Below are 14917 nucleotides of genomic sequence, written 5' to 3' on the forward strand. Positions count from 1 at the left end.
AGCCTCATAGCTTATAGCTTGACTAAGGTCGAGTACGGCTTTAAATAAACAAATTTGATGTTTATTTTGAAACGTTTATGTATACCCATCTACTTGATAGCAGATAATATACGATACATTGCTTCAGATAATGTACATTTAAGTAGGTTTGTTTGTTTCGTTGGTGCTTAACATCACACCGCACGTTTTCACGTTATAAGAAGGCGGTCTGTAAATAATGGATTCTGGACCAGACAATCCAGTGATTGACATCATGAGCATCGTAATTGGTATACGATGCCATTCATCAAGCCTGACCAATCAATCCCGTTTATTAATATCGCCTCATACGCGTATGTGTTGGTGAAGAACAATTCTAACTCGGATCTTCACGGGTAATACTTAGGCAATTGAAACAAAAAGTTTGTGATCCAACCCGACGCTCAATCATTACATTACTTCCAAGTCTAATTTGTTCTGTCATCAGGATCGACATGCGAGGCCCATGCTGGTAACAGATGTCGAAGGTGACACATTGCAACATACCACGTAAACATCATTTCCGTGTGTTCTCAGATCAGAAATCAATGATGCTGGCCTCCTTAAAGGCCCAAATACCAGACAGATCATTAGCCATTGTTGCAACTGTGTCTGAGGGATAAGGGCGCCTTTCACCTCCCGCACCTTGGTCACAGACGAGATCTGACTTAGACATCATTATGGAAGAGATGTAGGTTTCGAACAGAAATTGAAATGTGAAATGTCAGGCAGGGCAATCATGGCAGGGTTATACAATATCTCTCATTTTTATGTCCATTTTTTTTCTAACCGATACAGAGCAAGGGCCCACACATACGTTTATATGTGTTTGCGAAAATACGTCAATACATTGTTAGCTTTTAATTTACAGAATCAATACATAATAAGGTACAGATTCCCCACAGCAGTATTTAGGGAACGCCTGCGCATGTATAGTAACGGAGATTAAGAATTCTGATGCAATATGTCTCAGGAGGTAATGCATCCCTGAGATGAAATATGCACGTTACCCCCAATAATCACAAGTCTGACTTCATCATAACCATGAGTTTTATGAATCCCCATTAATGATAATAGGTGAGAGTGTTTATTATAGTCACATGTTATATATACTTCATAAGTCATAAATCAGAATAAGAAAATTAACAAAATAAACCTACACAATGTTAAATGTTAGGAAATGCACACACACACACACACACACACACACACACACACACACACACACACACACACACACACATACATAATTATACATACACACACGCAAATGAGAGATTATATACATAAATATATATATATGGATCATACTTGTGTATATATATATACACACACACACACACACAAACACACACACACACACACACACACACACACACACACACACACACACACACACAAGCAAATGAGAGAGTACCCTGTCCTACCGGGGGCACCCGTCACAAATACATTAAAGGGTAGTCAGTTGTTCGCCTCAAATCAAATGGACAAAAAAAAGTAGCATTCCATCAGCCGCTCAAGTAATCGGACTGAAACGACATGATCATTGCTTCCTAGAGTGTGTTTGGATGTCAGAGTAAAACAACAATTATTAAGTCAGTTCCTGCTAAACGGTAGTCCTGGTAGTCAAGGGTTTCAGGTTCGAATAGGTCTCTAGCAGCCTATGGTTATCATGAATCGGTGGTAAGTCACGATTAGTAACTGAGACCCATCCTAACCCTACAGCGTGGAACGTTACTATTATAATTAATGATTTGAATTGTCGGATCCATATTCGATTATTTACTAACCATCTTCATGCTGCAATATTGTTTCTGTGTGGTATCAAAGAAACAAATGAACAAATGAAAGAAATGCCCCTAGTCCGTAGCAAGTGCGACCATCCAATAACCATTTAGTTCCATTTCATGTCTATCCTGAGTTGTAGTAATTAATGCTAGATTTGTATCTATGATGCTGAATTGAAAATACAAAAAGTGTAAAGAGAAGATGTTAACAGGACATGGCAAACACATTCATAACGCTCAAAGTGTGCTGTACTGCACATGCACATTGACCATACAGTCGTTCGATAATCTCTCAACGTAGCGAGATGCTGTCAAATCAAGCAAGAATATATAATAAAGCATTTTAGACAATGGATGAAAGGTCGTTTAATTTCTGGACTGTGAGTTACAAGCTGTGTCGTGTGAAGACTGGGATCATTGAGGTAAGACTGCTGCGATACATCATTATCTCAAGGACGCGACGATATGTTCTTTGATATCATCCTATAACACAGCTATTTACATTATTGATAGAAATTAGACGTTCAAGCGGAATATTCAGATGAAAGTTAATGATGAATATTACAAGCTAGGATGTTGGTTATGAATCTCAATAATTGCAGTGAGAAGAGCTAATTCCTGTTGTGGAAGATGCTGCGTTTTCTTTTTCATAAAGCATATGCATGGATCCATGAATAATCGAATTAATGGAGACACACTGGTTGTTCTCTCAGCCTCAGATTACATTAGGCACAATTTTGATAGTTGATATTATTTTCGGAGCACTAAAGATTAATTTTCCAAAAAGCTTGACTTGCATCGAAGAAAGAGTTTTTTTTGTTAAAAAGTAATTTCACTATTGCCAAGACTGAATTAATATTGTCAGATGACACACTGGACCGCCTAATATCTTCAACTACAAGTCATTATCTGAGGCAATATCGTAGGTTTCATTAAAGTGTCGAACGTTACACTTCTTCACAGCTGACATATGGTAATATAACTGAAACACTGGCCCCTTTTCATTCATTCACTTCATCATATCCATACTTGTAATCATTTCATTATGTGTTAGATCGTTGTTCGATTTTAGTTCCAGATAGTCTGTAACATATCAATTTGAAGTATTGGTTGTGAAATAGTTATCCAAACGTTATGCATTTTCCCTTTGTAGAAGAAGATTTTATTAACGTCTCACTTGTATACCACATTTTTAAAACAAATTAAAAATATAGTTACATTAAAGTTGTATACAACCAATCGCACAGCGATTTATGAGAGATTTGTATGGTAGCGCCACCGTAGGCTCCTTGATCTCCTGGAAGTTCAAGCAGTCAGGAAACACAGAGGAGCGGAAGGTTGGTAGCTCGATCTCCTGGCCACGTCATACCAAAATATGCAAAACTATGGCACTGTCCTGCCTGGTGCTCGGAATTAAGTATATAAACAAATATATCTCGATTATCCGATGTTACAGACTCCATTGCGGACAAAAGGCAAAGCAGTAGTGAAAACCGCATGAATGGACCAACGAAATTGAGCACGGACACCAGGTGTTTGCGAAAAAACCCAGAGCAGCCGGAGTCTATCACAGAACCTGTATCAGAAAAAAATATGTGTGTGCTGCCCCACGCCACACAACAGTTGGTTGGTTTGTTGTTTTACGCCGCACTCTGCAATATTCCAGCTGTATGACGGCGGTCTGTAAATAATCGAGTCTGGACCAGACAATCCAGTGATTGATATCATGAGCCTCGATCCACACAATTGGGTTCGATGACATGCATCGACCAAGTCAGCGAGCCTGACCACCCGATCCCGTTAGTCGCCTTCTACACAAGCATGGGTTGCTGAAGACGTATTCTACTCCGGATCTTCACGGGTCCGCACAACAGTACTCTTGCCACGTTATGGCGGCATGTAAAGAAACCAGGCGATCAAGTGATGAACCAGAAATCCAATCACGCAAAAACGCATTTACTGATTTTGTTGAAACTAAACACGATATGTTTATTTTGTATTACGTCTGCTGTGAATAAATACAATGATTCTGCTACTCATAGATAAAGTAAACACGTTCAAAAATAGCTATTTTTGCAACACAGTGTGGGCAGTGTTAATGCCGAGGCCCAAACATTTCATTTGTGGTTGACTCATCATCATTAACAGTTCTACTGAGCTTTTGATGAAACTTGGAGACTTCAGACCACGAGCAAAGACATCGACCCAGTACAAACACGCGCGCATATGCGCGTAAACTCAATTTTACCTCACCTCTGTATGCATTAGGTTGGTATATGGCATTGTAATTATTGTTAAACAATGTTGTAATAATTGTAGTACATTGTTTTTGCTGAGATTCAGTGGAAGTTCACAGCATTGTGTTTTCACAATGGTTAGTTGTCAAGAATGTAGTACTATCTAATGTAAGCAGTGGTGTGGAAGTTTCTATTTTTTATGCATTTGACGTCATTCGTGACCAACTCGTGTTTTGCGGGGACAAGTCGAATAGCGACTCGTGCCCCTCTCGTGGCCATTTTGGCGACCGGGTTCCGTCTTAGCGCAAACGGGCATACCTGAAACAATTGTCAACGCTTTGCGTAATGGTTCACATATTTTCCCCATATATTATATACATTTCAGATGCAATTTAAAGCACATCGGGACGTGCAGAATTATACAGTATGTTTGAACACATTTACCTGTGTCTTTGGTATATTTTTAGATGCAAGACATGTGTAAAATCAAAAATTATTTCTGAGGGATTCTTTGAAGAAGAACTTGAAATCATACGCGCATTCTGATTGGTTTGTCGTATTTTCGCACATGACATTCCATTCGTGACCAAGCTCGGATTATTCCAGTACAAGCCGATTAGCGACTCGTACCCCTCTGGTGGCCATTTTGGCGACCGGGTTCCGTCTTAGCGCAAACGGGAATACCTAAATTAATTGTCAACTCGTTGCGTAATGGTTCACACAATTTCCCCATATATTATATATATTTTAGATGCAATTTAAAGCACATCGGGACTTACGGAATTATACAGTAGGATTGAACACATTTAACTATGTCTTTGGTATATTTTTAGATGAAAGACATATGTAAAATCAAAAATTATTTCTGAGGGTTTCTTTGAAGAAGAACTTGAAATCATACGCGCATTCTGATTGATTTGTCGTATTTTCGCACATAACATTCCTGGATAGGGGGACGAGTCTTCTTGCAGGTTACGGAAAGGTTGGAGTGGTGACGAATGCCTTTGACGTCAGCAGGTCTAGAAGTATTTAGACTATTTATATGCGGGGCAACCGCATGCACATCAGCTCATATTACATCAAGACCAGCGGTTGTGTGAAAACCACTTTTCACCCTGGATATCCAGCCTGGGCCAATTTTGGAAGCTTAACGACTGTTGCAACGTAAACAATATTATCACCGACTTTTTGCCGTCACCTCTCCTTTTGCATTTTATACTGCCATTGAAGTTTGTACTGTCACTCTATTGTGTACTGAAGACCGCCTCTGTGGTCTAATGGTAGATCGTCCGCCCGAACAAAAGACGATAAAAGATGGTACTTGTTGTTACCCTGTCTGGCGCTCGGCATTAAGGGGCTAAAACAAGGACTGGTCGGCTCGGAGTCAGTATACTGTGTCATTTTAAACAGCGGCATGGTATCTCAGTCAGCTAGCACTATAAATCGGCATCATTCCGGACTAGTACAAGCAGCCACACAAACACACACGCGTACATGCACGTCGCTATATAAGTGAAATATTCTTGGACGCGACGTTAAACCCAATTTCACCTCACCTCACTATTGTGTACTGCCATTGTAATCACTGTGCAGTAATTTGTATTGGTTTGTAAATGTGGTTTATTCTATAATACAATTGTTACTTTATACCAATTCTTTATTTGTTGGTTTCACACTGGATTCTTTTACGTAAAGATTTCTGGGTTAACTTATTGTTTCAATTTGGAAGTCGACACGTAACGCATAACATATATGTGTATGAAAGTAATTTCATTGTGCGTATGTATAAACCATGTCAAGCATAAAGATGTTTGGGAAATGTGTTGAAAGTTGACTACTTTCACTTAACATTTAACAGTTGTTGATAGTAACAGATGCACGTGCACGATAATTCCCTCTCCTTTCCTACTTCACCTTTACATATCATATTAGTGAACCAGTTTGGAATTCGACTAAAATGTGTATTACGTGCAGTCTAATCCCATTTTATCAGTCTACCCTACATGTGTGCGAACTCCCTGAATAAGCCAGAGACCGGATGTGTTCCTCGAGGCAGAATAAACTTGACTTTTAACTGGATTACTCTTTGTTTGACATCCACTGAGAAGCACACCCTCATTGTATGACAGAGGAGTCAAGAGAACCATTGTCACGTTGATTCTTGTAAAGTCGAGTTAATACTGGAGGATATCCTGACAAGCCCGTCCGCTACTCCGTCTAAATCAAGGATTTAACATGAACAGCTGTTTCGTAATGCCATTTCAAAAACGTCATTAAAGTCCCTTAAAGGGGAAGGACACCGATCTTAGTTTTATCATTTTGAACCCACGTAGAGAGAACATGATGAGCACATAATTCTGTCATTAACTGTGAAGGTTAACCACATATACTAACGGACACAAAGTAACTGTTCTACACATACAATGGACCCGTGAAGATTCCGGTGTAGAATACCCATGCTTGCCGTAAAAGGCGACTATGCTTGTCGTAAAAGGCGACTAATGGGATCGGGTGGGCAGGCTCGCTGACTTGGTTGATACATGTCATCGATCCCAGCTGCGTGGATCGATGCTCATGATATTAATCACTGGATTGTCTGTTCCAAACTCGATTATTTACAGACCGCCGTCATATAGCTGGAATATTGCTAAGTGCGGCGTTAAACAACAAAACAACCAACCAAATCATATACAATGGTGTTAAGTGTAACAACAAATTCATTGACAAAACCCATACCTGGAAACATGAGGCAGAGAGATACGCATTTGCGTTGAAACATGCGAGGTAACGGCCAGGTGATTGAACACAACCAGCGAGATGTTGTCCCAAATGTTAACCAAAGATTGGCTCATCATGAGCTCAGGGCCCTTGCCCCCTGGGACTTCTCCCAGGAAGCGCTGCCTTGTCAAACCGACCCAGATCTTTTCGGAGAATGTGAAGACTCCCCAACACTGCAGCCTTCTGCATTACCTGGTAGCAAATCCGGGTACTCTCCCAATGTCAGTCAACAGATTGGGTACCAAACCTCCGAGACAGGAGAACAATGGGGAGTCGGACATTTCATATTCACATTTTATTATTATTACTATTTACAGATTAAAATAAAAATGCAGCAAAGAGGGTTTGGGTGATCCTAGCACAGTCAGGCTGGTTAGGCAGATCATCATCAGCTCAGGGGCCTTGCCGTCTCTACACGCAGCCCAGACAGCGATTGGGACTTCTCCCAGGAAGCGCTGCCTAGTCAAACCCACTCAGAACTTTTCGGAGAATGTGAAGACTCCCCAACACTTCAGCCTTCTGCATCACCCAGATTGTCAGAAGGGCTGTATTCCTGGTAGCAAACCCGGGTACTCTCCCAATGTCAGTCAACAGATTGGGAGGTACCAAACCTAAGGCATCGAGAGCAATGGGTAGTCGGATAACTTGGTACTTGGGATGCAAGTGTGACATTTTGAAAGCGAGGTCTGTATATTTGGCATGTTTTTCCTCAATCTTGTCAATCACATCACTGTCTAAAGGGACAGAAAATTCAATGATTTAAATGATTTCATTGGATTTATCAAAACGAACGAGGTCAGGTCTGATGACCTGGATTTTGTATTTATCCTTTTCCATGACGCTCTCTACATATTGGTATATATCGTACCATGGATAGACACGCGTTGCGAAGACGGTAATAAAATGATCGAGCCACCCCATCATGTCGCTTAAGATACTGTGTCTGTGCCAAAGCTGGACAATGTGTTGGACACTCTCATTAAATTCATTACATAATCTATATTTCATATTCACATTTTGATGCAAAATCACACATTGACGTTTTCGAGTGGGCATTGACTGGTCCTAAGCAGCAAACAGAAAGCCTTCTGTTTCACTTTTCAGGCCAGACGACTCCATCCAAGCGAAGGACTCTGCAGGATTGCTGATCTTCTCAGCAAACTGCACATTAACTCGATGCAGTGGTCGTTCAGATAACCTTTCCTTTAAAACCTGAGTCTGGGCCGACTTGATATGACACTTCGCTTGGTTGACACTCATTCCTGTACTGTCCAGCAGTACAGAACTATCAACAAAATCAACACCGACATTGAGATTATGTCCCATATCCATGGCTCGTTTTAGAATTTTTTTGGAATGCCTTGTTTTCATCATGAGTCTTGACATGCTTCACAAGAGAATCATCAGACAAATACATGTGTGCAAAAGTGCACAAAACAATTCTATCATGAAGAGCCCCAACGTTAATCAAACCAAGTCCTCCAACAATGATTGGCAAATATAAGCGATTGAGGGAAGAGCGAGGATGGTCGGACCTATTGTCTGACATGATTCTTCGTGTGAGTGTGTCAATACCCTGAATTTCTTGTTTCGTCCAATCAACAACACCAAACGAATATGAAAGGACGGGTACAGCATAGGTATTTGTGGCTTTTACTTTATTGCGACCGTTCAGCTCTGAACTTCAGATTTTCATGAGCCTACATTTGTACTCTGCTCAAAGTTTTTCCTTGATATGGGCATTCTGGAGTGTGTCCCTAATCTGCATCCCTAAGTACGTATAGGCCTGACCTTCCACGAGATGGTCAATAACTCCTCCATTGCACATCAACTCGATGGAGTGGTCGTTCAGAAAGCCTCTCCTTGAAAAACTTAGTCTGGGCCGACTTGATATGGCACTTCGCTTGGTTGACACTCAATTCTCTACCGGCCAGCAGTACTATTATCATTACTACTACTACTACTACTACTACTACTACTACTACTACTACTACTACTACTGCGAATGTACATAAAATGTATGAAAATTATTAACCAAAAGTTTGGTTCTGATCTACTGCTACTGTAAAATATTAATTTGTCTGGCATAAACCATGTCTCAATGCGATCCGGATGATATATAGAACCACTGTACACATAAACGCATATATATATGCGTATACCCATTGTGAATCTTTGTTGTTGCTGAGCTATAGCTGTTAGAATTTGTCTGCGGCACTGATACATTATGAGTGCTTTTCAAAGAAGAAAACCTTTCATGACACGAAAAGGTCAACATTCTGTACACAAACATAATATAATGCCTGGACGAGAACATTTAGAAAGATAGCTTTTTTCATCATGTTTCTTATGTTTACACAACTGTAAGGATTATCTAGTCTGACCGAGACGGTATCATGGAAATGTGGTAGACCACGCAGGACTCGTCATTGTCACAAAAGATATTCCTGTATCCGTCGCTATAGAACTATATATATTAATGTCCAACTCATTTGCAAGCTCAAAAGAAAATGTGCAACGCTTGAAGTGGAAGGCGTCGTATCAATATATGTCTGGTGATCTCGCTTATTACTTGTATACAATCTTCAAAGGCTTCAAAGATGTTGATGTCAAGGGACGTTAGAGATTCGAAAGTTAGATGTGTCCAATTAAAACGAACTCAACGGATAAAAGGTTTATATACTACTACTAAAGAAGTTAAAGAACATCCGTTTCTTTCATGTCAATACAACTACAGTAATATGAAAGAATCGGGTGTTCTTTAACGTCGTTTGAGTAGTATATTATCTATATGAACGAACAAATACCATGCCGTGTATTTTAGGGACTTAAAGCCATGGGATCTTTATAACCTCGACAACGTTTGTCAACATGTTTACAGCGGCAGAATATAATCAAACCATATACAGGTCGCGTTAACTCCATATATATTGAATTATCAGTCGTTACACAACAGTTGAGTGCCCACAGCGATTCTTCCTTGAACATGAAAGGCATCACGTTAACCGATAAAACGACGACTGGAATCACTGTGTAAAAAAATACCATGTGCCCAAGTACTAAGTGAATGAATGTGTGTCAATGCACATGTACACTGCTGTACAAATTTATACATTTTCAAAAGAAAAATAGTGAATCAAATAAAACCAGCACATGTTTGATCCTACACTTGAACAGTGTACATACATGCATATCATCTGAATGAGTTGTGCATTCTGAAATAAAGAATGTTGCAATGATACAATCACAGATAAAAAACATCTGGGATACTGTTCAATTTGATTGATCACAACTCGTTAATTCTGCTTTACGGGTCGATATCCACTACAATGACCCTCTGTCATTACATCGGGCCTCATCGAAGCAAGATAGATGTAAAGTGAAGCGTTGAATTGTTATGAAGTCATTTTGGTGGGTGATAAAGGGTTGTCTTATTATGTGATAGGGGATTCACATGTCTTGTACGAATTTTAGTTCGTAACATACTGATCTTCCATTTTGTTCGAATTTGTCTCAGAGGAATTTCTGCTCCTAACCAACGCCATGAAAGGGATGAATCGATTCGCCAGTAACCATGGCATTAGTATCTCGTCAGTTTATAATTACATACCCCTGTGACCATCCGTTGTTCGCAAGTTAACCTTTGACTTTATCCCAATCGCATGAAGGGATAAACCTGAAACTCATTTTATGAGGACTCACGAAAAATCTTCCAACAATATTTGATAATCTGCATGACACAACAATGTGACATATAGCAACACATCCGGCATGGCAATCACGTTAAGAGTTCTTCATGCCTGCCACAAAAAGCAATTATTTGTATAAAAATTAATGAATGTGTGAAATGAAAATTCAAACACGCAAGATTCTTTTTCCGAAAAAACAAATGGCCAATAAAGTTCAAACTTTATAACATGTGCAGGGCCATATTATAACTGGAATTTATGGATGTTATAGAACTGAAACGTTTTACTTTTTGATAGAACAAACGATTATACAAAGTTTAAGGCATCATATTATCAGAAAAGAGAAGACTACTCATGACAGAGATGTTATTCTGGAAGGACATGAAGTATTACAAGTTCTGGTCATGACATTTAGATAAAGATTTATACATTTTGTCTAAAGTTTGGGTCACTTAGGTTCAGTCGATCATGACAATAACAACTGTCTTTTAGTCACTATCTTTAAATCAATTATCGAAGACGAGGCGATAATAGAATGCCTCCGTTACATTTCGAACTGCTCTTCAGATTCCGGTGATACTTATGTTTGTTAGTGTACCAAACCAATGTTCTTTACAGTTGAATAATGTGACGTCAAGATGGATCTCAGCGTTTTCTCTCTCACACTACATAGACACATCAGACACGTACAGGAATGAGGAACTATGAATGTAAAGAATGAGGTGAAGTGCCTCAACGCTGTTGTTTCAACTTGATCGTTGACATCAAGTGTTTGGCAAATGACTTGCAACATGTAAACGTTCGCCTGTAGAATGGAACATAACACAAATAAGCTTCACTGTTGGTTGGTTTGTTATTTTACGCCGCACTCAGCAATATTCGAATATGACGGCGGTCTGTAAATAATCGAGTCTCGACCAGACAATCCAGTGATTGATATGAGCATCTATCCACGCAATTGAGATACAATGACAAGCATCAACCAAATCAGCGAGCCGTAGCTTCAAAGTAGCTTCTATTTAAATCAGTATATAATCGTACCTGCACATATACGTTATATACATGTAAATAGTACACAGAAAGCGAGACCTATGGTGCGAGGGCTGGTAAAAAAGTTATAAGACTACCAAATAAAACCAACAATTGTGAAAGTGTTATTTTGGTTTTTCTTCAACATAATCTCCCTGCTTTTCAATAAACGTCGATAATAAAGCTTTTCAATCCAGTCAGGGAGACGTTTTCTGAAACCACCCTGTAAAACCCATTCACGGCAACTTTCAGGCCATCGTTGTTGTCATAGTGCTTTCCACGAGGGTGTTTCCAGGTGGAAATCACTTGGTGCCAGGTCTGTCGAGTATGGAGGGTGCGGCCTTTGCCTTCGAGAGGTATAAGAAGAGGCATTGTCATGAAGTAGTGGACCTCAAGCAGTCAGCATTCCTCGCCACATTTCTTTGATATAATCTCTCAGGCAATGAAGCATATCAGCATAGTTGCCACCGGTAATCGTCTTTCGACTTTCTCAATAGTCAACAAGGATCGCACCTTTTGCATCACCGAATACAATGACCATAACTTTCTTCACTGACGTTGAATTTCTTTTGCGGTGCCATTGCATGGATTGACGTTTTGACGCGGGATCATAGTGGCAGATCCACGATTCATCACCCGTTACTAATCTCTATTATATTTTGATGTAATCCTTCTCAATTAGCTCTTACTTTTCTCTGGCAATGTCAGTTCTTTTTCCTTAAGATAAGAATTTAGAAACTTTGGCACTCAACAAGTAGATATCTTATTCACCTGTAAATGTTCGTGAATAATAGTTTCTATGGATTCATGGCTTACACCTGTGTCTTCCTCGTGTTCAACAATGATAATACGTCTATCTGACAGTATAAGTATTTCATTCTCCTTGATAGAATCTTCACTGATGGAAGTTGTGGTACGTCTAGACCTGGGGTCATCACCAAAGCTTGTTCTCCCAGCCTTAAACATAGCCCCCCAACGTTTAACTGTGGAATAGCTAGGGCACTTATACCCCTACACTTCTGACATGCGGTCATACATTTCTTGGGGAGTACTTTTCTTTAAAGTCAACAATTTTATGACTGCTCGAAACTCGTTCTTTTCCATGTCTATGTCCATTTGGACCCCTATCACGTTCAGCATGCTGTCACTAATATACAAACGGCCTCAACAGCCTGCAAATACACCTCCAATGAACTACTCAAACAATGTACTACATTAACTAGTTCATTTTGTTATAGCCCATAGTTGAAAGCTAGTCAGGCTTAGAACCTTTTTAACAGCCCTCGTATTTCGTGATTAGCAAGACATCAGGAACACATCCGTAACGTGATTGACAATACATTGATGGCAAGGTATCCAATCAATAGCATCCACGCTTCAGTATCATTAGCAGCGACAGGTTTAACAAAATGAAAAGCAATAATATAAATCGTTTACTGTCCAACGCTTTTTATTTTAATCACATCTTGCTTGGAGAGATACATGGTTATCCGATCAGGAAACGGTCATAATTTTATATCTTCACCCACTGATGTATATATATTTCCACGTGTCTGCCATAAAACTTTACTGAGGCTTAAATATAGTAACCCTGATCGAACAAATTTTGAGAAAGAGCATGGTCGATTGTGCTTCAAAAGTTGTGAAATGTAGACACCAAAGTTTGAAACTCAAGAATACTGGAAAGGAAAGTTGACTATTGAAAACTTAAAGTGATCCCTGTTTGGACCACGGTGTTTTTCATGGATGACTGCACCACCAAAGCGAAAATAGTCTTTGCCAGTACTTCTTTCCAAACACCTGATCGGTTGGCAATTCCAAATACTTAATTACTTCATAACCGTTGCAACATATTCAGAACACAACCAGGAAGAACACGCGTGTTAAAATATGATGAGTACGTACATGTACGTACTTACTGTACTGAGTACTGACAATGTCATTACATCAACACTGTTTGGGCTGCCAGTCTACAGAACATGGTGATGAATGTAGTCTTGCTTCATTTTATACAGGGAGAACCGTTGATAAAACGCTTACGTGGTATCTGCGCTAAATTATTTAATGGTCTTATATGGAAGTAATATCTTATGGTGACTGTTATTGTTTGTGTATGTGAAAGCAAACATCTGCTATTAAATGGTATCCCTGATTGGGCCTGCTAATGTAACTCAAAGAGAACAATCTAAGTGACGACATAAGATAGTATTGTAAAGGCGACGTCACTTTTTCAACACGACGTAACGACTCTATAGTACTATAATATGTAGGCAAAACATTCACACATCTATATAGCATGCTTGGTTCGCAAAACATTCCGTCGGTATACAAAAACATGTCGGTATCTTTTGCGACGTGATGCGTCCTGTTTGTTCCGATCATCTGCTACACCTAATTCCTTCTCAAATTAATTGTCAACGTGGTCAATAGCTCACAGTTGACTCTCGGCCAGGCAAAGCAATGATTGAGGGCTATGATCCACACCATAGTAATGCAATGGCATGCAATCAGACGACGCTGGCCATTCGATTCTGTATTATCCATTGGGTTAGAAATAACCGAGTTCATCGTATGTGCACCAGTGCAAATATCAATTCACACATGCCAGTGTATTGTTTACATGTACGTCACCCGGATGGCATTATTGGCGTCGCGCGATTCGTATTGTAACGTAATATGGAAATGACGCCACACTATAAACGACGTCAAAACTAAATATTATTGACGTCATTTTAGTTTTCTGACGATGACGACGGTCGTATTCAGTGCATATTTCCAAAGAGGCGCTCGAGGGAATTTAAAAGTAATTGGGTAGACGGACAAACGTAAAATCAGTATGGCACACATAAGCATATCTATTTATTTGTCTGGCATTTGAACTTGCATGCGGTGATTGGACCTTTCTTGCTCGTTCCTCAATGCAATCTGAGAGCTGAAGCTGTCGTAAACCAATCTTAAGTTTGGGAGTTACGACTGTCTCGTTTTGTGACACTGGACACAGGACTTCTACTTGGGTAACTTGATGGAGGTTAACAAGACCTGTATCTATGACGCAAGATATAAGTACTTCCTTATTACAAAGATTGATAGATATAACGTTATTTTGCATTTCATTTTGTTTACTACACACGAGTACATGTATAAATACTAACAGTAATGATTAAAGTACTGGCGAGCTACTCACATTATAACGGCTCGAAAAATTACCGTCAAGAAGTAGCTAAAGAAATGATGTTGCTACGGCAGTTAGCTCTTGTTCACAGTGTCGTTTACTAAATAATACCTGCTCCCGTGCTTTGACTGCCGTTACACATTACCGAAAGTTACGATCCAAGAATATTAAACACTTTTATCTGCGCCCTGCGGGACTGATGACATT

The 14917-nt window shown here is 39.6% G+C and overlaps 1 protein-coding gene across 1 annotated transcript in view; it reads right to left on the reverse strand.

The window, feature by feature from the left end:
• Positions 1-7885: 7885 nt before the first annotated feature.
• LOC139475609 (carbohydrate sulfotransferase 1-like) overlaps positions 7886-14917 on the reverse strand; it is a 30329-nt gene continuing 23297 nt past the window's right edge. Inside the window, exon 3 of the mRNA XM_071258798.1 lies at positions 7886-8105. Within this exon, the coding sequence (XP_071114899.1) occupies positions 7886-8105 (220 nt within the window). The remainder of the gene's footprint in view (positions 8106-14917) is intronic.

Source organism: Haliotis cracherodii, unplaced genomic scaffold, assembly GCF_022045235.1.
Source record: "Haliotis cracherodii isolate W230 unplaced genomic scaffold, xgHalCrac1.p SCAF_3, whole genome shotgun sequence".
Classification (NCBI taxonomy): Eukaryota; Metazoa; Mollusca; class Gastropoda; order Lepetellida; family Haliotidae; genus Haliotis; species Haliotis cracherodii.